Source organism: Daktulosphaira vitifoliae, unplaced genomic scaffold (assembly GCF_025091365.1).
Source record: "Daktulosphaira vitifoliae isolate Bord-2020 unplaced genomic scaffold, ASM2509136v1 Scaffold_1, whole genome shotgun sequence".
In the NCBI taxonomy this organism is placed as follows: domain Eukaryota; kingdom Metazoa; phylum Arthropoda; class Insecta; order Hemiptera; family Phylloxeridae; genus Daktulosphaira; species Daktulosphaira vitifoliae.
The window spans coordinates 53,481,999-53,507,047 of NW_026099572.1; the positions used below are offsets into that span (position 1 = coordinate 53,481,999).

At 25.4% G+C, this 25,049-nt stretch overlaps 2 protein-coding genes across 5 annotated transcripts in view; one reads left to right on the forward strand and one right to left on the reverse strand.

Moving 5' to 3' along the window:
• LOC126904771 (potassium voltage-gated channel subfamily KQT member 1) overlaps positions 1–25,049 on the forward strand; it is a 146,254-nt gene that overhangs the window by 6,369 nt on the left and 114,836 nt on the right. For 2 of the 3 annotated variants that reach the window (XM_050684017.1, XM_050684044.1), the window contains exon 1: positions 17,408–17,690. The exons of the other annotated variant lie outside the window; for it this stretch is intronic. The gene's annotated coding sequence lies outside the window, so the exon portion shown is untranslated. Of the gene's footprint in view, positions 1–17,407; positions 17,691–25,049 lie in introns of those variants that run through there. 3 annotated transcript variants of the gene reach the window in all.
• Positions 606–8,497, reverse strand: LOC126904959 (uncharacterized). 2 transcript variants are annotated; one of them, XM_050684366.1, is made up of 4 exons: positions 8,131–8,497; positions 3,688–3,752; positions 1,440–1,704; positions 606–1,321 (listed from the first exon to the last, which is right to left on the reverse strand). In XM_050684366.1, the coding sequence occupies exons 2-4, from the start codon at positions 3,750–3,752 to the stop codon at positions 929–931; spliced, it is 723 nt and encodes a 240-aa protein (XP_050540323.1). In that variant the 5' UTR covers positions 8,131–8,497; the 3' UTR covers positions 606–928. The 2 variants fall into 2 exon arrangements, with proteins under 2 accessions (XP_050540323.1, XP_050540330.1); XM_050684373.1 differs by having other exon boundaries at positions 1,440–1,701; positions 8,131–8,496.

Consider the following 25,049-nt stretch of genomic DNA (forward strand, 5'->3'; position numbering starts at 1 on the left):
TTAATTATTACAATTGTCGGTAACATTCAGTTTAACCACAAAATATTAATCATTTATAATAACATAAAAACAAGTATAAAACCAACAATAATTTAATTTAAATTGACATAGTGCTAAAATATTTCCAGAATATCATTAAAATAATAATAATCTATTTCAATTGTTGTACAATACATGTAGCACCGTATTTATCACAGATAAATAACAAAATTTTTGTTAGTCTATCAGTTTAATCATTAACATTTAATTATACAATATTTACACAAATATTTTTAATTTTCTATAAAATATTATTTTTTGTATAGATAAAATAGAACACTTCTAGATATTTGTAAGAGACGTTTTTATACGCGATTTTTTACTTAATAAAATAAATAAAAAAATTAACATATAATCTTAATGTTTAATTGTGAAGTATTTCACAGATATATACCTAGTGTACAACTAATATGTAATGCAAATTTTATAATATTCATATATTTAATATATTAATTAATTTGTAAATCAGTACTTATGTAAAGCATAATTATAATTGTTTAACTTTGGCGTAAACATTATTATGACTTTATTCTTAGGCTAAAAATTATGACTATTGGTGACAATCATTTTTTTTTTTTTTGAGCATATCATTCAATTTATTTATGTTTATTGCACTTACAGAAGCGTTCAATGAGGATATCCTCCATTGGAATATATCCTACCCTTTATTAAATTTAGGTCACATTTATACCTTTTAAAGGTATATAATAACTAAATAAAAATTTGGTTTAGAAACCAAAAGAGTCACTATGAATTGAATACAAAAATTTTAATATTTTACCAAAATATTTATTTTGTATAATCAATAAAAGAACCAAGAACGTTCATTGCTTGCGAAATCGTAAAATTTCAATACTTTTAAATGATTTTGGGAAACGTTTAATTTTGTTCATGTAATTTGACTATTGGGGTTAGTATCTACGACATCACCCGGTAAATGATGTTTCCAACTTCTAAATAAATATCTAGTAAACTTTCTCAATTGCCTAAATTTGCAGTACGTAGCTCCTTGAGCGGATTCTAATTGTTGAGTTTGTATTAAAAAACCTTTTTCTTTAAAGGTTTTTTCAAGACGCTCTCTAGCCAATGATTTTTTACTTTTACGTTTTGGATCTTTAAAGGGAAGATAATTTACGGATTCTGGTATTACAGAACCCGATGGCCCACTAATGTTCATATTATAGTCATTTACTGGACAAACTTGGTCTCTTACACATAAATTTAATGGCTCTTCTACCACTGTGGTTCCATAATTCTTGTAAATTAAATGACAAATATCAGCCTGCAAATAATCATGTAACTTAAACGTCTTACAAATATATTTTAGTAGAAAACAAAGGATGGATGGGTTTTTAATTCTATTAGTATTGACACAATAAAAAATATTATATTATTCATACCTTCTTTGGTTTACGTCCTCTCCTTGGTTTAGCGTTGTCCAACGTCATCTCTCCCATGTATGGTAAATCGTCAAAACGAACGCTAGTTTGAGCTTCCGGAGGAAGTTTAGATTTAAAAGTACAAATTGAAGGTACAGGTGAAGTTGGTTGAGAAACGTCGTGGGATAGTTGTGGAGTCATCATAGATGATTCGTAGTGGTTTAAATATTCTGGTGGTAAAGCTTGATGATGAAATTTGAGTTTCCATCGAGATTTTCTTCTACTAATGAAACATTTACTTTGATAAGTACTTAATTAATTTATTTATTTGTGTAATTTTGTATAGTAATATAAAAAACGGATTAAAAAAATGAAGAGTAACTCGATTAAGTAAAAATTATAAATTTAATTTTAAAGTTACCAATGAAAAATACGATCATATACTATTTTTAGAAGAAAAAAGTGGTTTTAATTTGTATATTTTTTAATTAGAATTATTATTAATACTAAAACTAAAACAGTTTGGCTTTGTATAAAACTAAGTATATTTTGTAAACGTGTATTAAATGAAATTATCTTTTATGACTAATAGTTGTGTCTTATTTATAAATAGCAATGTATTAAAACAACGGATTCATTTTATGGCCGTTAGTCGCTTTATTGCATTACATGAACTATTTATTACTGCAATGGTTTTTGTTCAATTAAGTTTTTTTCGGGACAAGAAATCGTTGTGAAAAACGTTATAGTTATAACGTTTAAAACAAAACATTTTGTCAAAACGTAATCAAAAAGCCAAAAATATGTGATATTGTTGAACATAATACAACTTGTAACGTAAAACAATTCTTATTAAAACAAAAATAAATTATTTTATATTATATTATATTATGTTATATTTAAAAAAAAATGTTTCGAATTATTTGAAATCTTTTAACGTTTAACATAAAATGTATTAACGTTATAATGTTTGACGAAAAAACTTGATTAACGTTTTCATATTAAAAACTTAAAACATAAAAATTATACAACGTTTAAATTTCGAATAACGCTGAACTCAATTATGAGATAACGTTTTATATTATAAAATATAATTAATTATAATATATTTAATATATTTAAACGTTGAACAATTTTTTGTTTAATCAACCCTTTGGTTTATTTTTAAGAGTTATTAGGCTCAATTTTATTAATCATAAAAACCACAAATAATTATAATTTTTTAAGACGCCTGAGCTACAGTTAATCTTTCGATTATCGTTTTTTATCATTATTGTCATCAATATTATGTAATTATTTGGAAGTTATGAAGAATTCTAGTAATAAATTCTTGAAAAAATTTTTATATTTAAAAGTAAAGAATGCATATTTTTTTATTTTTCTGTGTAAATTATTTGAATATTTCGTCTTTTAAATATTTGCACAATATATTTAATGATTAAAAATTAAATATTTAAAATTATTTTAGGATTAATTTTTAAATTTAAATTTATACAATATTTATTATCACTAATATAATATATTGGTGTACAAAATTATTACAATATTTATTTATAATTTATTAATATTATAAATAATAAATAATATTATATTGTTATAATATTCACAATATTGTACCGTAAAACTTATTTTTAATATAAAACTTAATTTTCACAAAAACAAAAAAAAAATAATTTGATTATTAATATTTTTCAAGCATTTAAATTATTTATTATTTTAAGTAAGATACTTTAGCGACCTCTATCGTTCTGTTAATATACGTCGAATTGAATTTCGGTATATACTGTTAGAGAGCGCTATACGATATCATTTTTTATCAATTAAATGTAACATCATTTTGTTAATATCTTTGTTATTAGATGTAATGGATACGTTTATCTTTAAGTAGAGGAGGTAGTTGTTAGAGTTTGTGTGATCTATTAATTTTTAGTTGGTGACTAATAATATTTGATTTATTAAACTGTTTAAAATCGTACCTTTAAAAAGATATTTTATTATGATCGAACCTTCAGGAACATTCAAATTATAATTTCTAGAGAAGTATGGTCTCTTGGGAAAACAGCTACCTACCCAACATGTCTCCCTCCAAGTACATTTTGCAAGACATAAATCTTATATTTGAGTATAAATTATTAAAAATGTATTTAAATAAGAACTTCATTAATTTACAATTACACTGCTGATACAATTATTAAAATAATTGAAAATGATACAAATATGTTACAAAATAATAACTTATTTTATGGTATCAAATTTGTGCATATCTTACCGGCCATTATCCTTGTTTGTGGGTATTATTCCTTGATCTGGCTGTTTTACACCCATACCGTGCATCTAAAATATATCAAATTTTAACAATATAAATATTGATAAAAATTCTATTTTTAAGTGTATGTTTATTTCTAGTTTTAGTATCTATATGAAATAATATATTGTCTAAACTTAATAAAATTGTATAATTCGTAATTTATCGTTAGATATACTGAACTTAGTTCAGTATAGGCGAGATAGTCTACCTACGAACAAAATAAATTACAATTAGTCAAATCGATATCTAAAGTTGTACGTTGTAAATTAATACAAAAAATATATAAGTCGTTAAACTATTAGTTTTCTAGATGATATTATGTATATCAATTGCAAATTCTCTATTAAAACTAAAATATTAAATAATTCATTAATATGCTATGTCAAATCACTTTTTGACCATGTTTATCAATTATATAATTATTATTTTTTCCAAAGGGGATGTAACACCTAAATCCCCTCTATAATGCACTATGTGTATTGTCACAGTGTGCTTGAATAATAAATTAAAACTGAATCAGTAAAAAGTATTGTTTGTTTGTATTTGTAAAAATTTTGAAGAGCAATCAGTTCCTAGTGCTATGGCAATAATTATTATGTCGTGCAACAACATTCTAAGTGTATACAAAAACTGGTTTTTTACACACCTCATTGTGTACCTTTACTATTTGTTTGGGAATGAATTATAAATAATTTCAATATCGTTGTTTACCAACATTTCTCATTCATACGACGATAACCGGTTGGTGAATGGTCTCCAAAGTAACACTCTCACGACATGCGGTAAGCGCCTACGCATCACACTCCTTTCAAAAATATGTTTCATGCAAATAATTTAATTTTCGTTTGCGAAAATGTTGACGGACGTTTAGCGAAATGAAGTTTTTGATAAAAAGTTACTAGGGCATAGTCACGTAGTTTTAGTAGTCACCCGATTTGAGTGTAATTCGTTTAATTGTTGAACGCTTCATGAAATTTAATAAGCAATAATAATATAAATCATAGTGCTATTTTGTTACATTATCAAGCATATTTTTTAATAGTCGTATAAATATAATAATTCAAATGTATTGTTTATAACAGGAATTTTTAAAACTAAAATTATTATACTTTTTTTATATTTATATTTTTATATTTTATATTTTTTATTTAATAAAACATTGACTGCTTGGTCATTAGTTATATAAATATTGATAATAATATGAATATAATATGTGTGATTATACGTTTAACGGAGCAATACACGTGTATTAGATATGATTCAAGATCTTAAAAATGTAATAAGGCATTGTATTGCTTACTAAAAGTGATAGTACCATACCTTACTGTGTCGTTCAATTGTTTAATAATGTTCATTTATTATTATTAAATCGCAATAATATTAACTCATGTTAGTTATACTAAGGTTTGCAATTGTGGCGAATAATTGTTTTCTCCGTTATACACACCTACGTTTCGTACTGGAGATACTATTCCTACGCAAGGCCTTACCTATTCTTGTTGGAGCCTCACTTTAAAATAGCCTCAGGGTAGTTGATTATCAAAGTAGCCAAGTATAAACAAGATTCTCATAAATTAATATGGGTGTTCAATAATTAGATCACAATATAATCTTTTAATATAACAACCTCCTCTAATTGTGAACGCCGCACGACACAATATCATTAATGTATTATTAAATAATTAGATTAAATCATGTTAAAAATATTAAGGATTTTTAAGAAGAATAAATAATATAAATAAACTATTACCTAGTAATATCAAAACACAGATTTATGGATTAATAAAGTTTTACAGAAACTATCGTTTATCTGTTCTAGAATTAAGTAGATAGAAATGAGAATTAAATTTTTGCAATCAATGTTTCATATTTAAAACCATAAAGTTTTGTCGTAATGCGGATAAACTCAATAAATTGTTCAAGATTAAATTTGTCTCTAAAGCAAGTGCATATTTGCTGCATTTATAAAAAAAACTGATATAACTTTGTAAATGAATATTTTATAAGGTAACCGAGTTAGTGATACAATAGACCGACCTACTGGGTGATAAAGTTCTAGTCTCTTGGGTACGTTATAGATACCAGACGTTTGGTAACAATCTATTCACAGTTTGCATTATTCCTTAATTAATAATACAATTGCAATTTGGGTCACGCTCAGTTAACAATATATTATTCAACAAGATGTGCTGAAATAAATCATACGTATTAATTTTCATGAGCTCAATCTATAATAAGAAATTTTGAGGTGTTCACTTGAACCTTCCATAGGGTAGATTTCTCTATTAAGATAGCCTTTTCCAGTGAGATAGTTATCCTCCTTTTTAGTTATTTAAAATGGAAAGGGTTTAATAATTTAAAACCTTATCGATCAGAATTCACTTTTTGAACAATTTTGCTTTTATAAATTTCCGAATATTTAATTAATATTGTTTTATAAATGAAACAAGTATAGAATATAAAAATCTAAAAAATAAAAATTCATCATTATTTTATTTTTATTAATTTATATATTATTTATATTTTTTATGTATGTAGTATATTATTAATATACAAATATGTAAGTGAAATTTAATACTTGGTATTTGGGTGTCCTCAATAATAAATTTTGAAAAATAAAATGGATTTCTTCTTTTTGATTAAATTTTTTACGACTTTTAGAAAGTCGTATAAGTTGGATATTTGATTTAGTTTTTCTAGATGTACAAATTTTTCAAGATGAAAAAAATTCGCTATGAATTTGTCAACATTTAAAGTGGCAATAATAAAATATTTTTATCCAATGTTAGTAAGTGTAACATATTTAATTCATAAATTAAGTCAGTGCAAATAAGTCCTGCGTAAATGAATATTTGTTAATTTCAAAATTCTTTATACATTTCATATATTTATAATAACAAATGTGTTAAAAACTAATTAATCAATTAATAAATTTAAGTACCAATAATGTTTAAAATTTTTTTTTTCCTTATTTATTTCTTTAATTTATTATTTGCAGTATCTGTAGAAAACCAATTAGCGGTAACTTTTATTTTCATCCAAATAAACCAAATCACCTTTTATAAAATAAATCAATGATCGTTTACTTCTAAAATAATTGTTTTTTTATACGTTACGTAATTTGAATAATACTAAAGTCCATAATTTTAAAATAGTATATTTATTATTTGATTTCATACATATTATAGTAAAAAAATAACTCTATTTGCATCTTTTATTACTCGTCATATTTGATTAAAAAGTATACAATGCAGTTTTTATGTCATTTTGTTGACTTAACAGTGAAGAAAAATGCCCTACGAGTAAACTCATCTGGTAAACAACACCTGGGTTGCTCTTTAATGTAAAATTAATATGCCAATTATTCTATTTAATACATTTCTCATGCATCATTAAGTACTAACATTTGGTTTGCGTATGTAAATAAATGCAGAAGACTTTTTTATTTATTAACATGATACATTTTTGCTATGCACGCAATAGACATTAACGATCCCTTTAATAATATTTACACAGGATATATACATGTCTTTATGTACTAATGTATACTAGCAGGACGTTAGTTAATTGACGTTGTTAAAATATCAGCTTTTTCATATCATTTAATAGTAAGTATAGATATTAATATAAAAACATTTGAATAATCTATTTTTGTTTGTCTGTTTATTATGATTTATAGACATTAGGTAAATGTTGAGAAATAACAGTTATTAAAATTATTATACATTGACATGATATTTTAATGTTTCGATTCAAGCAATATATGACTCTGGATCATTTATCACAAAGTTATGTCTAGAAATTATATAAATTTCTTGAATTTTTTAAATGCTTATACGTTTTGTTAAGTGATGATAAAAATGCATACCAAAGTAAAAATGTTTTTCAGAAAATTAAATATATAAAATTAATTACTTTTTATTTAAATAATTATATATAAAAAACATGATAGAGTAAAACCCATAGCTTCTCAGCTACCCATCAAAGTTAAAAAACTTGCTGAATGTTAAAGAAGTATAATTTTTTTTTTTTTTGAATTTATAAACAATCGTATAAGCGACAATTTCTTATGAATAAATACACAAAGAAAGAATGAAATAACCTTAGCTCAGATGTAATATGATACTCATGCGCACTATAAATACATTTATTTACCATTAAATTTAAGTTTACTTAAATGAATTCAAAAACTTCTGTGTTAATGAAGTTAATTGATGCTTTAAAGTTTTGACAACATATTTAATAATATTGATTTAACTAAATATCAGAAGTCTATTTTTATCATTGAAAACTTGTAATGAATTAAAATAATAATTAACTCAGTGTTATCATTATCAAGTTGTGAATCGTGTAGTTGTTGGTAGTTTTAATTAAATTTCGTTAAAGAAAATATCAGATAAATACCTGGAGAATTATAAACTATTGTAAATCCAGAAAAGAAGATTCAACGTAGTCAAACACTGCGATAAAAATAATTGTGGTTTGAATTAGATAGAATCATGTATTTTGATTTATCAGTTAACGAGTAATTTGTATTCAACGTGTTTGTCGCATAATGAAAAATTAATTATAATAATAACAACACTAAAATAATGACTAGACACAAATGTACAACATATTTTTTTAAATAATCCGATTATTATCCGTTGTTGTCGACGTACACATCATCGTAGTGTGTACAATTCCGGCTTTCTGTGGTACTGAACGTTGTCCGTCTTTTCAAGCTCGGCGGTTACCCGCCGAACAGTGACTCCTACGAAATTCGAGATTGCACCGTATTTGGCGTCCGTTTGAAAACCGATGGTACTATATTTAAAACACCCACCTTCCCTCTAATGCCCCTCCCTAGGGCATGCCGCTCACAGTATTCCGTGTTGTGTGATTAAACCCGAACTCTGGTTATGGTAAGGCATTTTATTTATAAAGTCGCCTTGGGTATCTTCGATCCATTTGCGGGATTCCGATGGGAGGGGAGAGAGGGCAGCGACAACGGCGAAAAAAGACGCACCACTGTAGTTGTAATGCATTTATATTTAGCATCCGTCTAGTTTCGGTTTCGTTAAGCTACCGGACCCATATACGGTAAACGATTCCACCTGATACAGTTATCAATATTTTATCATAAAAATAGCATATTTTTTCAATTATTCTTTTTAATCGGAAGTCAATAATATATGTCGATCGCTGGGATTTTTCTTATCGATCGATTAGCTCATTTGTTTTATGCATGGACAATTTAAAACGCCACCAAGCATGACATTACAATTTAAGAGCTCTCGTCAAAAGTTCATGTTTCGTGCACTTTTTTTAAAAATTATTTCATAAAATTTCTTTACAAATTTTTACAATATTTTTTTTGAATATTAGTGTTAGAGAATTATGCATTTTATAAAATATGTTTATAAGTAATAAATAACTTCATTTTTTTTAAAAGATTAAACGATACTTTAATTCATAAATAACGCAGTTTTTTTCATCGAAAACCTATCTATTCTAGTAAAATACTAGCCCAACTTAAGTTTTTTTTTTTTTAAAGTTTTTTTTCAGTTAGGAAATTGTCTTACTTTATATCTTATTATTTGGCGTAGGGAGCCAGCTATTTTTTTGGGTATAGTATTGAATTCTATATTTTTTATACGATAAAAAGAGTGTACGACGTGAGATTCAACTATTAATGCATAATGCATCATTTACAATATAGGATTTCTCACTTGCAGTGCTATTTTTCTATTAAGTGCAATTACGGAAACATTGCATTTTATTCTCTACTCAATTTTATCTGAAAAATATTACTGTTTTTATGGTATGTGTTATGATAGAATGCCAACGAGTACTCGCGGTTTAATGCTTTTGTAGTTTTTGCCAACTATTTAAATATTTGTAGTTAACCATTATGACGGGCAATCTGAAGCGCTACTGTTTTCTTTATCTCCATATCTATTCTATTACTGAATATACTGAATTCATGAACATCCACAGTTCTCGCATCGAAACTTATTTTACAAACCTGACTGGTGGGCGATTATTTTTGTATCAATTTTCAATTCGTATGCAAACTGCTATTTCAATAGGTGTAATTTTCTTTATGCACGCCGTTTTGTCACGAAGCCAATCAAGTAGCTTGTTTTATCGCCTCGTAATAACTAAATAACTTTTGTGAGACATTTTAATAAGTGTAGGTAATCTCGCATAGTCATTTAACACATGTTACGTATCTGTGGATCTGTTACACAGTCATAATACGAGCACACCAATTACTAATTCATCAGTTTATTAATTCAATTATTAAAAAACGTTTATAATATAAAATAAAAAATTATATTTTATAAGTGACATCCGCTTAAACGTAAACACAATAATTGTCATATTCTTGATCGGTTTAGTTAGATTAAACCGTTTAAGATATGTTAAAATACTCAGTTGGCAATTATTATTTCTACTAACGTCAAATAGGCTAACTTAGGGTAGTTGAATATTTTACAAATTCCATTACTTAATTTTTGTAAACAAATATTTTGTGTTTCTTAACAATACTTGTAAACATTTTAAATTTTAATATAACTAAAGAGATAATAGATACTTAACTACCTCAAGTTTACCTAACTAAGTTAGCCTATTTGACGGTTGGATTGAAGAACTATTCTAAATTTTTATAATTTGTGATTGTAGTATTTTACTTTTTATAGTAGTATTTTTACTTTAATACAAGATAGAAATTCAGATTAGTGTTTATCATTTTTATCATTATAATGATTTAATAAAGATTTTAGTTTTCATATAAAACAAAAAAATATAACTTGAAAAATTTTTTGGTCCACGCGCATTAAAAGTTTCAAATGCCAAAAATAAATTTGATTCGTAGACAGTATGAATAATGAATATGGTTATTTCGAAGCATGAGCTGGTTTACATGCCAATGTCACATATTTTAATAATTGATCTAACACTTCACAACAAAAACAAAATACTTATAAAATTATTTTTAAAGAATGTACTATTTAGCTATTTTTGACTAAGATTCGAAAAGTAGTAAATAATTTTATGTAAATTTAAAAAAAGCGGAATCTTTTAAAGTAGATTTTGGTAGAATTGTGACTAATTAAATTGTATCGGTTTTTGTATAAGTTGTTTGCAGCTTAATAAACTATAATTTTTTTTATATAATTTATGACTTGGAGTCATACGTGACGAATGTTCTAAGTCGTAAAAACTGTGAGTAATTTTTAATAGTCAGTTACAAAGTCAACGATACTATTTGGTATTAATAATTAACACCAAATATTAGCGTTCTATCATTAGAATATAATAACTACAATACAATATATTAGTTTTATTATTGATGTAATATGAACCACTAATAACTTAAAATAACAATACTTTCCTCGTAGAAGTTTTATTATTTTCAGCTATACACTAGAGTCGTGTGCCAATAATAGTTATGTTGACAAGTAGAGCACGGAAGCAATATAAGGTTTAATGGCACATTTTAAACATCGTAGTTAACATAATTTTAGAAATTTATAATAGTCTGAGATAATATTCTAGTTTATATAGCTGAACACTTACTATTTGACTGAGCTGCTTTATCTAAGGAATATAATTATTTTTTAAATATCCATTTTATATATATTGAACATAAAAAATATATTTTTAAAATATTAAACTACTAAAATGCCATAAATTATTTTTTATCGACATTTTGTAAAAATAAAATAAATGTTGAAAAAAGATGAAGTTTTGACGCTTCTAATGTAAAGTGACGGAAGAAATAAATTTTAATTGGTTAAATATTTTAAAAATAGAACAATAATATAATTGACGATGTTGAAATATTGACATAGTAATTAGATATTAATTTTGTTTGAAAATATTAAGGTAACAAAGATTTACTTAATTACTCAATATAGATTTAGGATAAATACATAACGTGAATTGGATAAAGCCAAAATAACAAAATAAAGATGATGTGCATTTTAAAATATAAATATCAAGATGGCCATTAGTGAAAGTGTAACAGTTGCAAAGATAAATTGATAAAAAATACGGTTAACGTAATTATAGTTTAAACATTTCCATAGATATAAATTTATAGTTGATATCTTAATGTTTTAAAGATTGCCATTAAAATAATTTTAATAATTATTATTCTACTAGATCATAATACATAACAGTGTAATTATTTTATTTTGAGTTTCGTTTTGGCGTTTAAACATAAAATTTATCTTTAAATTTTACATTGATAATATCATTAATGTACAAACATATTATGCTTGTTATTGAAGTAAACATAAGTTGAATTTGCGATAATTTAGTTATACTAAAGTTGATGCCTGATTATTATAATTGAAACATTATTTGGCTAAAACTTTTTAACATGCAAAACATCTCCCATTATCCTAACTTGATTGTTGAAAACAAACAGATGTTATCGAAACGGTTACAGTCTGTTAAGCTACCGATGTGTCCCACCGAAAAGCGCAACATCAATGAATGTTTTTAACTTAATCACGGAGATTGGCTTTAAAGACAAAATAAATTTGTTGCAAAAAACAAGTACATGCCAGCAATGCGTGGGGGTTGGTTATTTTTTTTTAATGCCATTTATGGTGTCGCGGTGATGGAACACTCCCAAAGCCCACGCAAGACCTATTCTTTTCTGCAGTGGTATCCGGTTTCCAGAACGCTCGACGTAAACTGCCTGTGGCCAAGGAATTCGATGGGTGAGGTTTTTAACAGGTCAATAATAGTGGCGAAATTTGTTCTAAACATCAAACACTGGAATGCCTAATCTATTAAAATTGCACTACTTGGTTTTTGTGTTGGTTATGAGTGCAGTTATTGTTGTTCCCCTCCCGCGTATTCAACGGTAAAAATAAACAAAGCACTCTAAGATGTATATATTCATCAAGTGTTATTACAAGAAATTCAGTATATAAATTACCGACAATTCAGTTGTAGTGCTAACAAAACTCTCAAATAGAATAAAATAAATGCGTACATTTTATGTGTCTTTGCCGACGGGTCGTCTGACTTCATTAATAATTTCTTTTAATTTATAATACTTTTATATCATCAGGATTTTATATTGAAACATTTTAAGGTTAAAAAGTATAATTGACTTCAAACTTTTGAAAGTTTTGGAATATCATTACTTTTTTGGTACAAAAAGATACATTCAGTTCAAAACGTTACCGAAATTATGTTTAATACGCTTAAGTTCTTCAGTACTCACGTAATATTTGTTATAAATGGAATTTATAGTATCTATTCTTTTAGCGTGAAATATGAAATCTGAAAACACCCGACTGATGTAAACTGCCGAGTATTGTCGAAAGGAAAAAATGCGAGGTCAGGTTAATTGCTTACAGTGCGCGGGCAGATTTATGAGCAATGATTTCTTATGACGTATTTAGTTTTTAAAATGCATGAAACAATCTCTTGTAAGTGTAGGATTTATACTAGAGTAACATCGTTCTTGGTCAGTCGCGGCAAAATTATTTATTGATTTGTCAAGTCTTTCCACTTTGTTCTTGGACTAATTATTAACATAGGAATTAACCACAGCTTAGCTAGACAATTCAATAACTGTATCTATAATATCACCTCTTTCCCATCTTCCGATTATAACGTGCATTCTCTTGAGCATTGATAGCATTTCCTCAATTTTCTGGGTATAAAAATTTAATTTTTAATTTCAATTTAGTACAACGAAAAAAGATATACTAACAGAGTATTAGCTTATCAACTTATAAAAAATTTATTTCGAGTTACATGTGGTATAATTATTTAAAAAAAATTTAGTTTTTGAAGATTCTCCAGATTATATATTTAACGATTAATCTACAAAATAGATAATTTACTGTAAAACTATGTACTTACTTATTTACTAAACTAAAAATATACAGAATGTTTAAAAAGTAAGGAACACAGGTCAATTATTACAAACAATGAGAACAATAGAAACCCTTTTTCATACTTACTGAACACTATATTAACAAAGTAATTGGTTAACTATGCTTCATGCAATACCTTCAAAAATACAAAAAAATTGACTAGTTCTTCTTTTTAAAAATTTATAGGTTTTTTATGTTTTATACCTGTCTTCTTCCTCTTAAGTCTATATCAACATGAGTTTTTTTAATTGAAACATACAAATTTATTTAGTTTTAATATTGTAAAATGATGTAATTAAGAAAATGACTGACCGATAACAACTTTTGAACCATTATTTTAGAAGATGTTATTAATTTTAAATCTAGGTGGGAGGAATAGTATAAAATAGACTCTGTGTAATCATAAAAATAATCAGACCGACGGGTTTGATTATTAAGATGCACGTACCTTATTATAAGCTCTCATGTTGGAATGTTAATACATCCAAAAATACTGATTTATTTTCAAATTTTTTTTTTATTGTTATCAAAAAGTCATTTAATTTAATAGATAATATTATTTATGTGGGTCACATAAATGGTATTGCCAGATGATAAACCAAACATTCAATGGATAAGAGGAGGCTGCAGAACTAAATTTTTCTTTAATTAGTAGCATAAAAATTTTTATAAGCTTTTAAAAAGAAAAAAATAATTTTTTATTTTTTAAGATATTGTAAAAAATTATAATTATATTATACAAATTATTATTAATTATACAAATTATAATTAAATGAGAAATAGTTAGTCAATTACTCTGTAAATATTGAATTTTACTTTCGAATGTAATCAAACTCTTAATATTTAAATAGCTCCTACTTTGTATAAACAATAATTTATATAAACTGTAAAATACTGTTATTATTGGACATAGTTACCTTTTAACTAATGCTTTGAGTTACTTAATTAGTATTCTGATAATAAAGTAATACCTTATTAAATAATAAAAATAAATAATTAACTATATAACCTTATAAAAAAGTAGAAATATTATTTAATATAAATATTAAATAATTTTTAAAATGGCTTAATAATCAGGATACCTTAATTTTAAATAATAAGCTCTTTATACGTTTCTAGATTATCTTATAAGTTATTCTGATACACATAATACACAGGTACTTTTACTGGTATGAATTAATATTAACTTATTGACTTTTGGTTATTCAATTGAACTTCTAATTGTCTTATAATAATTGATCAAAGTACCTAAAGTACGATCATATTTTCTTATTAACAGCTAATTAAAAACATTAAATGTCAGCTGTTGCCTTTTACATTTATCAAACTGTCAGCCAGCTCAACTTTTAACGTTCAATTGGAATTTATTACATTTTGACATATAACTTGGTAAAAGTCCATTATTATTACTGTTTTATTTCTGCTTAATTAAAAACATTTAAGTATTAAAAAAAATTGACTTTTACAGTAATGCAAGTTCATTAATTATAAATACAATTAAAATATTCTTTATAATTGAATCTTGATTAATTATTTTTCTTAATTTGTCTGACTTTTATGTTAAACATGATAAATAACAGGTAAAATATATACCTAATATTATTTTTAAAATTGCAAATCAAAGATTGGATGCAGTTTACTGTAAAGGTTTACAGCTTGTGAAATCGTTCGGGACATTCATCAATTTACCAAGTACGAATACTACGACTATTTAGACATAAACGGCATGTCAGCGCATAGCAATTTTCAGTCTAGAGACATCATTGATCGTCGTTTTTCGAGTTGACACAAAAGAGGATTGGTATGTTTAATAAAATTGTTTTCACAGCATTTTAAAAGTCTTATTTTATAAAACACCATGGCTGTGTATAATATACATTGGATATGTTTATGCGTTTTTCGGATTTAAAATACATTTTTATTAATCCCGCAATACTTTATATTATTAATATTAAGCCAAATTAAATAATTCACTATAAGAGTCAAGTTTTATAATTTGATATATTTAGAATTTGTGTACAAATGCCAACTATACTTGCTACACATATAATATATGTGTAGATATTATGTGAATCTCATAAAAATTAATTAATATACTCAAAATTGAAGTATACAATACTTTATAAATTGAACATTCCTAGTTTTTAATTTAATAAAAAAAAAAGTAGTATTATAAAATTAACAGTAAATTTATAAATGTTTTATTATTTTATTTCAACTCGTTTTTTATTTGATGTTCTTTTTAAGGACTGGTTAATAGATTTATTTGTATATTTAAAAATGAATTAACGGCACTATGCATTCATTCACTGTTGTGTATATTTTGTTGTCTACTACTCCGTGAATTGTAAATTCTTTCGTGCTATATGATAGTTATGACTGGATAAATAATTATTAAGTTTAGGTACTCAATGTGATTAAGCTTTTTACTTCAATGTTTTGTCATTTTACATGGACGCAATTAGTAGATTAATATTGAAAATAATGTAAATATGTGCAACAATAAACTCGTTTTCCCAATGTGATTATTGGTGTGTGGATAACGCACGTGAGATCTATTTTTTATTGGACAAATGTTACTGTACGTTTGGTGAACTGTATTTGACGTTTGTTGCATTACAAACTGGTCTGTATAATTTGTTTAACGTCAAATATATTTTTTACTAGTGGAACAACTATATTCGTCGTACTGTTATTTAATAGTACATCATTTATAGTAGACGCCATTAAAATTTTAGTATTTCTCGCATTGTAAGGTATCTAAATATTTTACTATATGTACATAATTTCAGAACATAATAACAATTGAGGTGAAAAATGTAAACCAAATTTTGCTCGTTATTATCAATGGCAAGAATCTGATTATTCATAAGTATTGTAAAAATTGCCAATCAGTTGTGTTTTGCTACTTTTGACCTTACCAATTATCGATTTTTGTTAAGTTTGCAAAACTGACTAGATATTATCTATCGTGTGATTGTAATTGTTGGGATAAGTATCTAGAGCGCTATGCGTTTGAAAAAATATTGCAATAAAAATAATGTTTAACGACGTGTACCAACGTGTGCCAGGTTATCTTTACAATAATATAGGAATTTATTAATAAGTATCAGAATATAATATCATAAGTAAAAGGATGTTATTTATGAGGAAAAAATTAATTTTAAGTAACTATTCATTTTATATAGTGAATAATTTTTACAACCGAAGAAGACTGAACTGTATTAAAGAAATCGTTCTTTTTAAACATTTATCAGCTACACAGGATTTTCGAAAAGTTTTGTTGATTTTTATTTTACACGTTAAAATTTTTAATATTTTATATTGTAGGAAATTCTATGGAACATATTATTTCTGTAGTAAACACTAGATTTGTTAATGTTATGTCCGAAAAATAAGTTCTGACAGATGGTGTCGTTTGTCGTTTAGTGTGTGCGAGATGCGTTTAAAGTTTCCGTCGTTTCCTCCTCCTCTTGACTTCCTGTTGGAATTCCAATGGTCGTGACTCGCGATCCCTTCCTGTGGTCATTCGGATCACCTCGGTCACGTTGCACTTTTGATGTTATTATTATCTTAACTGCTGAAGCGAGTGAAGACTCTAACGATTGCTGCTGTTGAAATGATAATTTATTAATAACCTTACAATAATATTATTATTGTGTCATCTGTTCAGCTGACGAATCAGCGTTGATAGCGTTGCGTTGCGACAGTTAGCGCCGACCACGAGGTAAGCGGTACGGCGGTGCGCAAACGCTTTTTTTTATGACTCACTGAGTCGTTGGCGGAACGTTTCAGCGTTGGTTCGTTGTCGGTGCCGATGGTGACGTGCGTGTCTTCTGCGGTAACGTTTCAAACAGCTCAACATAAATTAAAAAAAAAAAAATAATAACGAGATGAAACGTCATTTTTATATAAGGTTATAAATATTTAATAGGCTGTGAATTGACTTCGGTTGATATTCCAATGACAGTGACCGTGAAGTGATTATAAAGTTTTCTCACGAATTTGGAATTGGATTGCCCACGTGGTTGGCGCGCGTTCATTTAGTTGGTTGTCACGATGTCCGAACAGGTAATACATCATCAAAGAATTGAGACTTCTGACAAGCTTTACGTCAATAGTTTACCCTCTTATTAATCTTTAAAGTTATACCAAATAATAACTAGATAACTTTCTCTAGTTAAATTTTTACAACTATTATGTACTATAACTTTTTTTAACAGATTTTGTTTAAAAGATATGACCTATAAAAGTCTGTCCTACGTATCTCTTATTTTTACAAATGCGCTAAATGTGAAAAAAATGGAGCAAATAAACTTTCATGTGTATTAAATTTAATATGACATTCATATTTGCTATGATTTCCATACATTATGTCAGAAATCTTAATTGAAATACAGCTAGTCTAAAGATGATTTCAGAATTGCAAATGCTTTTGAAATGATAAACTCAGCTCGACAATTTGTTTATTAAAAGTTTATTCCATAGGGACGTTCTTGGTTGCTTCGATAGCATTTATCAACATTTAGTCTTCAAATATCTTATATTATAATAACATTAAATTTAATTGAATCAGTTGTATGAAGATTAAGTGCACTGCTTATTTTTCATGATTTATATCACAAAAGTATTTACAAAAAAAAAAAACATGGATTTCTGAAATCAAAATTAAGTTGAATTTAGTGTATTTTGCGAACTCTTAATATCGTATAAATATTTTTAGTAAAAAGTAAAATTTTATCTTAGTCTCTTTCAATTATATTTTACACAAAATAAACATACATTTTTTTTAAATTATATTTTTAATATTTTTACTATCAAAAATTGTGGTTTCAATTATACATTACATTCTCGTGTTATCATCGACATTATCACACGAACCCCTTAAAAGTTTCAGTAACTGTTACAGTGGGTTATTACATGTATAAAGTATATCTTCATCTCATGTGCACTTTAAATAAAGAGTAAATTTCACTGTTCTCACTGCAAATTGTATATTTAAGTATACATTACTAAATAAATAACTTGGAAATCGTTATAAATTATTCACAAATTAAGAAACTTAAAGATGTATACAAAGTTTATTTTGACGTTGTATAGTTTCAATTGTCATTTTAATATAGAATTAATTTCAAAAAATGATACAAGGTAATAATTTTTAGTTTTGTTGTTTAATATTTATTTCTTAATTTTTAAGTTGTTAAATATTTTTGGGTTCATCCCTTATAAGGGTATAAACTTTTTTTTTTTTAATCACAATGTACATATTTAACTATCATAATTCTTACAAAATGTTCTAATTAAGAAAACGATTGCCCAATTACAAATTTTAAACCAGTAGTTCATGAGTTCAGAATTGTAATGTAACCGAGCTATTCTGACCAGTAGCTCGGTAGAGAAATGCTAAATTATAAGAATATATAATCCCTGCTTCATAATCAGTCTTTACATTAAGGTATTAATTATTCCTTATTATTGGTTTGAAAGTTATCATTAATTAGACAAATTTTTAACTGGATCATTTTTTATTGAATGAGATAGTTAAATATTTATGTTATCACTAGAACAATTAAGTTGGTACCCTTACAGGTATAGGATGAACCTGAAAAACATTTATTCACTTATAAATTGATAAATATATAAAACTGAAAAAATATTCACAAAATTATCATTATATGTAGGAGAAATTTATCGATCAATGATAAATCAATCACATGTAAGAGTTTTATAAATATATACTTTTTTTATTGAACTTTTTGTATAGTAGAAAACGAGGTAAAATTAATAATTTGTTATTATGTTGCTAAAAATATTATGGTGAGTTTAACGAAGAATTCATAGTATTATTTTGTACTCTGTTGGCTTCGTGTGTTTTGAAATAAGTCCATACAAATAAAGAATTAATAACTTGTTAAAAATTGTAATACAAAATAAAATATTTATGCAATAAAATATAAAAATGTATTTTTTGTTACAAAAAACACGGTTCCAACATTTATAAATGATAAATCAAATGAAGAAAATAATCAGTAACTGATGTATGTTAGAGCGATTTATAATCTACATGTTATTGTATTTTTTTAATTATTGTTATTATATTTATGAGGAATATATATTTATTACTACTTTTTTATTATATTAAAGAAAAACAACAAAAAATTTGTAATAACTAATTTTTTTTTTTTTTTAATCTATTTTTATTGTATTAAACGTAACGTGTTGTATTGATCAAACAAGATATTTATAAAGTGAGCGTTTGTTCATAATAATTAATAATTCCGCTCATTTACATATGTCATGAATCGAACTGAAATGTGGACTACTTTTTTCTTTTAAAATTAGAAACGTGATATTTCATTTTTGGTGAACAACTAATATACGAAGAAAAAATTGATTTATTATCCTATAAATTTTTAATCGATAAAAATAAATTTTCTTGGTGGTGCAATGAATGATTTGAAATGTATTATCAAGTATTGGTGTTTATTTTAAAAGCAATACAACGTTTCCTTCGTTTTTCGATACGCATTTATAAACATAAAACAGACTTACTTTTACAATCCACTCCGTTTCAGAAATAATTATTGGACAGTACTAGATAATTTTTAAATTTTTTTATTTATAGTATATACTATACATTCAGTATGTATATATATATTTTTTATATATGTACTGTATATTGTATTATATACAGTTGTAAGTTCTAGAAATGTTTTATTTTCGTTTTTACCGTCCAGTTGACGACGGCTATATGCTACAAGTGCCTAGTGTTTTTTTTACACGAATTACTGTAATAAATATTTATTTCACTTGCACGTGCATTATGGACATTTTAGGAGTAAATTGTGATACTTATAATTATATACTTCTGAGTTGATGTTTACAAAAAAAACTAGGATAATATTTTATTAATAAAAAGAAACGCGACAGGATAATATAACGGCGATGTATTAAATTATGAAATAAACAATTAAAATCTAAATATATCTGCCAGCTGAATAGTATTTTAAAATATTACCATTTTGAATTTTTAGGCCATCTTCTTAGCATATAAAAATGTGCTAATAACGGTGTGTCTATAATGAAAGTCTTATTGTTGACTATTATACATTTCCTATAGTATAAGTAATTTATAAGTTGATAATATGAAACTTGTCGATTTTATGATTTAACTATCGTGACATGAGAAAAATACAAATGGCTAAAGAGTCACTTAAAAATAAAAGATTTTAAAATTTATTTATAATCTGCACTAGATTCTATAGCAATGATTAATTTTAAAAATTGTCTATCAGCTAAAATTTGGTAATAGGAAAAAATTTGTCATCATTTTGTTGAGGATTAAAACTTTTCACGAAGGAGTTTCATTATATATTAGCTTCGATGCGAAGCTGAGAAGGTATTGGTTTTACTAAGATGTATTTTTTTTTTTTTTTTTGTCTGTTACCACTTTTTTTCAGCTCTCACCGAACCAATTTCTTTCAATGATACGTCAAAAGATCACAAATTGTATCTAGTCGAAGACATTACCCTCAAAAATTGAAAAAAATGCCCTCCTTCCCCGTAAATGGGGGAAACCTCCAAAAAAATTACAAATTTAAAAATCGCTAATTTTCGAAATTTTTTCAATTTTTTTTACTTAAAAGTGCCATAACTTTTTCAAAAATGAACATATCAATATAATTCTTTTTTATATAGATGCATAATATCATTACCTTTCATTTGGTATATTTTTTTCATAAATTTAACCCTTAACCTGCCCACAAGGGGGGATTTAAAATNTAATGTCATTACCTTTCGTTTGGTATATTTTTTTCATAAATTTAACCTTTTACCTGCCCACAGGGGGGGATTTAAAATGACCACTTTTTCAAAAAAAATTTACTTTTTCAACTTAACTTTTGAAAATGTTCCGGAAGGTCTGACACTTTTATATATATCTTAAATTAAAGCTAATGTAATATACTTTATTATGAAAAAAAAAAATTTCGGACTTTATTTTATCTTCATGGTGAAAACAGACATTAAACTTAATAAAAAAAATACGATTTTTGTAAAAAAATTCTTTTTTATATTTTTAACTTTATAATGCTATAACTTCTCGAAAGATGTATGGATCAATATAATTCTTTTTTTTGTAGATGCATGATGTCTTTACCTATCATTTGGTATATTTTTTTTATAAATCTGACTTTTTACCTGCCTACAGGGGGGGATTCAAAATGACAACTTTTTCACAAAAAATTGACTTTTTCAACTTAAATTTTGAAAATGTTCCAGAAGGTCTAACACTTTTATATATATCTTAAATTGAAGCTTATGTAATATACTTTAATTTGAAAAAAAAAAATTTGACCTCTGGACTTGTCTTCGTGGTGAAAGTTGACATCAAAGTTAATAAAAAATTACGATTTTTGTAAAATAATTTTTTTTTATATTTTTAACTTAATAATGCTCTAACTTTTTCAAAAATGAACATATCAATATAATTTTTTTTTATATAGATGCTTGATGTCTTTACTTATCATTTGGTATATTTTTTTTGTAAATCTGACACTTAACCTGCCCACAGGGGGGGATTTAAAATGACAACTTTTTCAAAAAAAATTAACTTTTTCAACTTAACTTTTGAAAATGTTCCGGAAGGTCTGACACTTTTATATATATCTTAAATTGAAGCTTATGTAATATACTTTAATTTGAAAAAAAAAATTTGACCTCTGAATTTGTCTTCACGGCGAAAATGGCTACTGAATGCTATTTTCGTGTGAAAATTCTCGATTTTATTTTTTACATTTTTAACTTTATAATGCTATAACTTTTCGAAAGATGTATGGATCAATATAATTCTTTTTTTTTNATTTTATTTTTTACATTTTTAACTTTATAATGCTATGACATATTGAAAAGTGTATGGATCAACATTATTTTTTTATGAGAAATAATATTTTTTAATAATCCCTTTTTCATTCTACATACTTTATCTTAATTAGGATATTAATAATGAACTAGCAGATCATGTAGCTTTTGGAATAGTCCACCAATTTTTTAAAATAAAACAGTATCTAAAGATTTGCATCGAATCGTTTTTTTTTGATAGTGATTTTAATCACTGTCAGATATCATTATACTTGATCCATCTATACCACGTCACCACTGTGCCGCGACCCCCCTGTGGTGGGTTTTTTTTTAATTGTTATTGCCAAATTGTCATTCTGTATGTTATTGTGTTTTATTTTGGTCTAGACGTGTTTATGCTAAACTATATCATTATTTACGAGTGAAAACTTTTTGAAACTCAATTAGTTCAATTATTCGACATTTTTCGTTTTTTGGCCCACTATTATTTAACGAAATATAGTACATTTTTTGATATTTTACAATAAAAATTCTGAATTTATATTCTATTATTTATTATATTTTTATTTTTGTAACCATTAGATGCAAATTAAAACTGATTTAATCTTCTATAATGAAAGAAAAGTACCTAAAAAGTATTTAATTTTGGAAAATAGTTATTATTTACTTCCTTTTATACGAAGAAAATATATTTTATGATGTTATATAGTGATGATGTATTATAGTGATTGTTTTTACAGTTTATAAAATTCATTCGTGGTAAAAATATTTCATAAAAAATACTTGTAGTTAAAATTGAAAAATTGATAGTTACAAAATAAAGTCTTCTAAATTAGTCAAATATATACTAGATTAGCTAATTCATAAACTTTTCTATTATTGTGACTTTATTCAAATTGGAAACGTACAACAAATTTTCTTAATGTTTGTATTTTATAATAAATAAATTAAAATATATAAAATACACTGTACTAAATTGAAATTTAAATCATGGAGATTATAGATAATATATTTCTGATTCGATGCATTGCCTCTAAAAATATTATTTAAAACTTTTTGTTGATTAATCTTATTTTTCTATAGTTTTAACTTTAAAACTCTTAGTTTTTTTGTTACCTTACCCCTTTTTATAAATCTCCGTTTGTTGTAAAAAGAATTGAGCTGCTCGCTGCTGACAGCAAACACTACTATTATGTAGAAACAACTGAAAAACCTATATGCAGTCTTTATAACATAATTTACTTTAACTATTGTCTCATAGTATATAGAGATTATTACACGTTTTATAGTAATTCTAGTAATTAGTAATTCTTAANGGAGATTATTACACGTTTTATAGTTTTAATAAATTATAGCAGTAAAAACTACTGCTATAATTTATTTTTAAGTAAAAAATGACTCCGATAGATTCTTTCTATTCATGAAAAATAAAATAATATATATTTCTTGAACAAAAATTAAGAATTAATAATAGTTGGTTGTTGTAAAAAAAAATTTAGCGATTGAAATATTATATATGTATAAAGGTAAGTTGAATAAGTACATTATTAAAAATAAAAAAAATAGTTTATCGATGCTAAACTAATCTTAAAATATTTGAATTAGCTTAAATAGCTAAATGAGTATGTTTTCTTAGTAATTCTTAAATGAAAGTATACTTTTATTTATGAATGAAGTTTATGAAAATAATATACAGTTTTGTAAAAACGTATGATTTTATTTATTTTGTTTTTTAATTCTCTTTTTAAGTTTTGTACACTTTTTTGTTGATTTATTGATGAAGAGGTTTCAATTTTTTTAAAAACATATTTAATTATAGATTAACACAAAACTGTTAATTGATAAATGCATGTAAATGTTAAACGAATTATTTATATTGTGAATATTATGTTGAAGAATATGTTTTAAAATTGTTCACATATTGCAAAGACAGAATACATTAATGTAAATATCCGTATCAGTTTTATGATAAGATAAATTTAAGAATATAAGATTTTATCGAGTGCTAAAGTGAAGGAAAAGCTAATAATTTATAAATATATATTAGTCATCAATACTAGTATTTTATTTGTATTTTAGTAAAAACATTAATTAACATCCAAAACATAATGTAATAAAATTTTAGTTCATCTATTGTTTAGCTTAATAGTAACAAATCAAGTTACTTTTTAACATTTTTTTTATTTTCTATATATTTTTACTTATTTGAAGCCGATTCTGCTCCGGGAAAAATTGTACGTATTTGTGTTGATCCTTTTGTTCTCTCATTTATGCTCTTCTTATTTTGTATCAGAAAAATATTCCATACCTAAGCTTTGGTTCTATTATTCGAGTGTATGTCTATGTTTAAAAAAACTTATTCAGATGAGATGCATGTTGGATTGATTTATACAGAGCGTATTGTTGAGTAGGCCGCTTAATTAAATAGTACTAATACTATAAAAGAAAATACAACCAATATAAATTAACAAAGGAACGCATAAATGTAAGTACTAATGAAAACTATTAATAGAGAAACAGAATTGCAATTTTTTTCACGTTTGATTTAAATTCTCAGAAACAACAATTTTA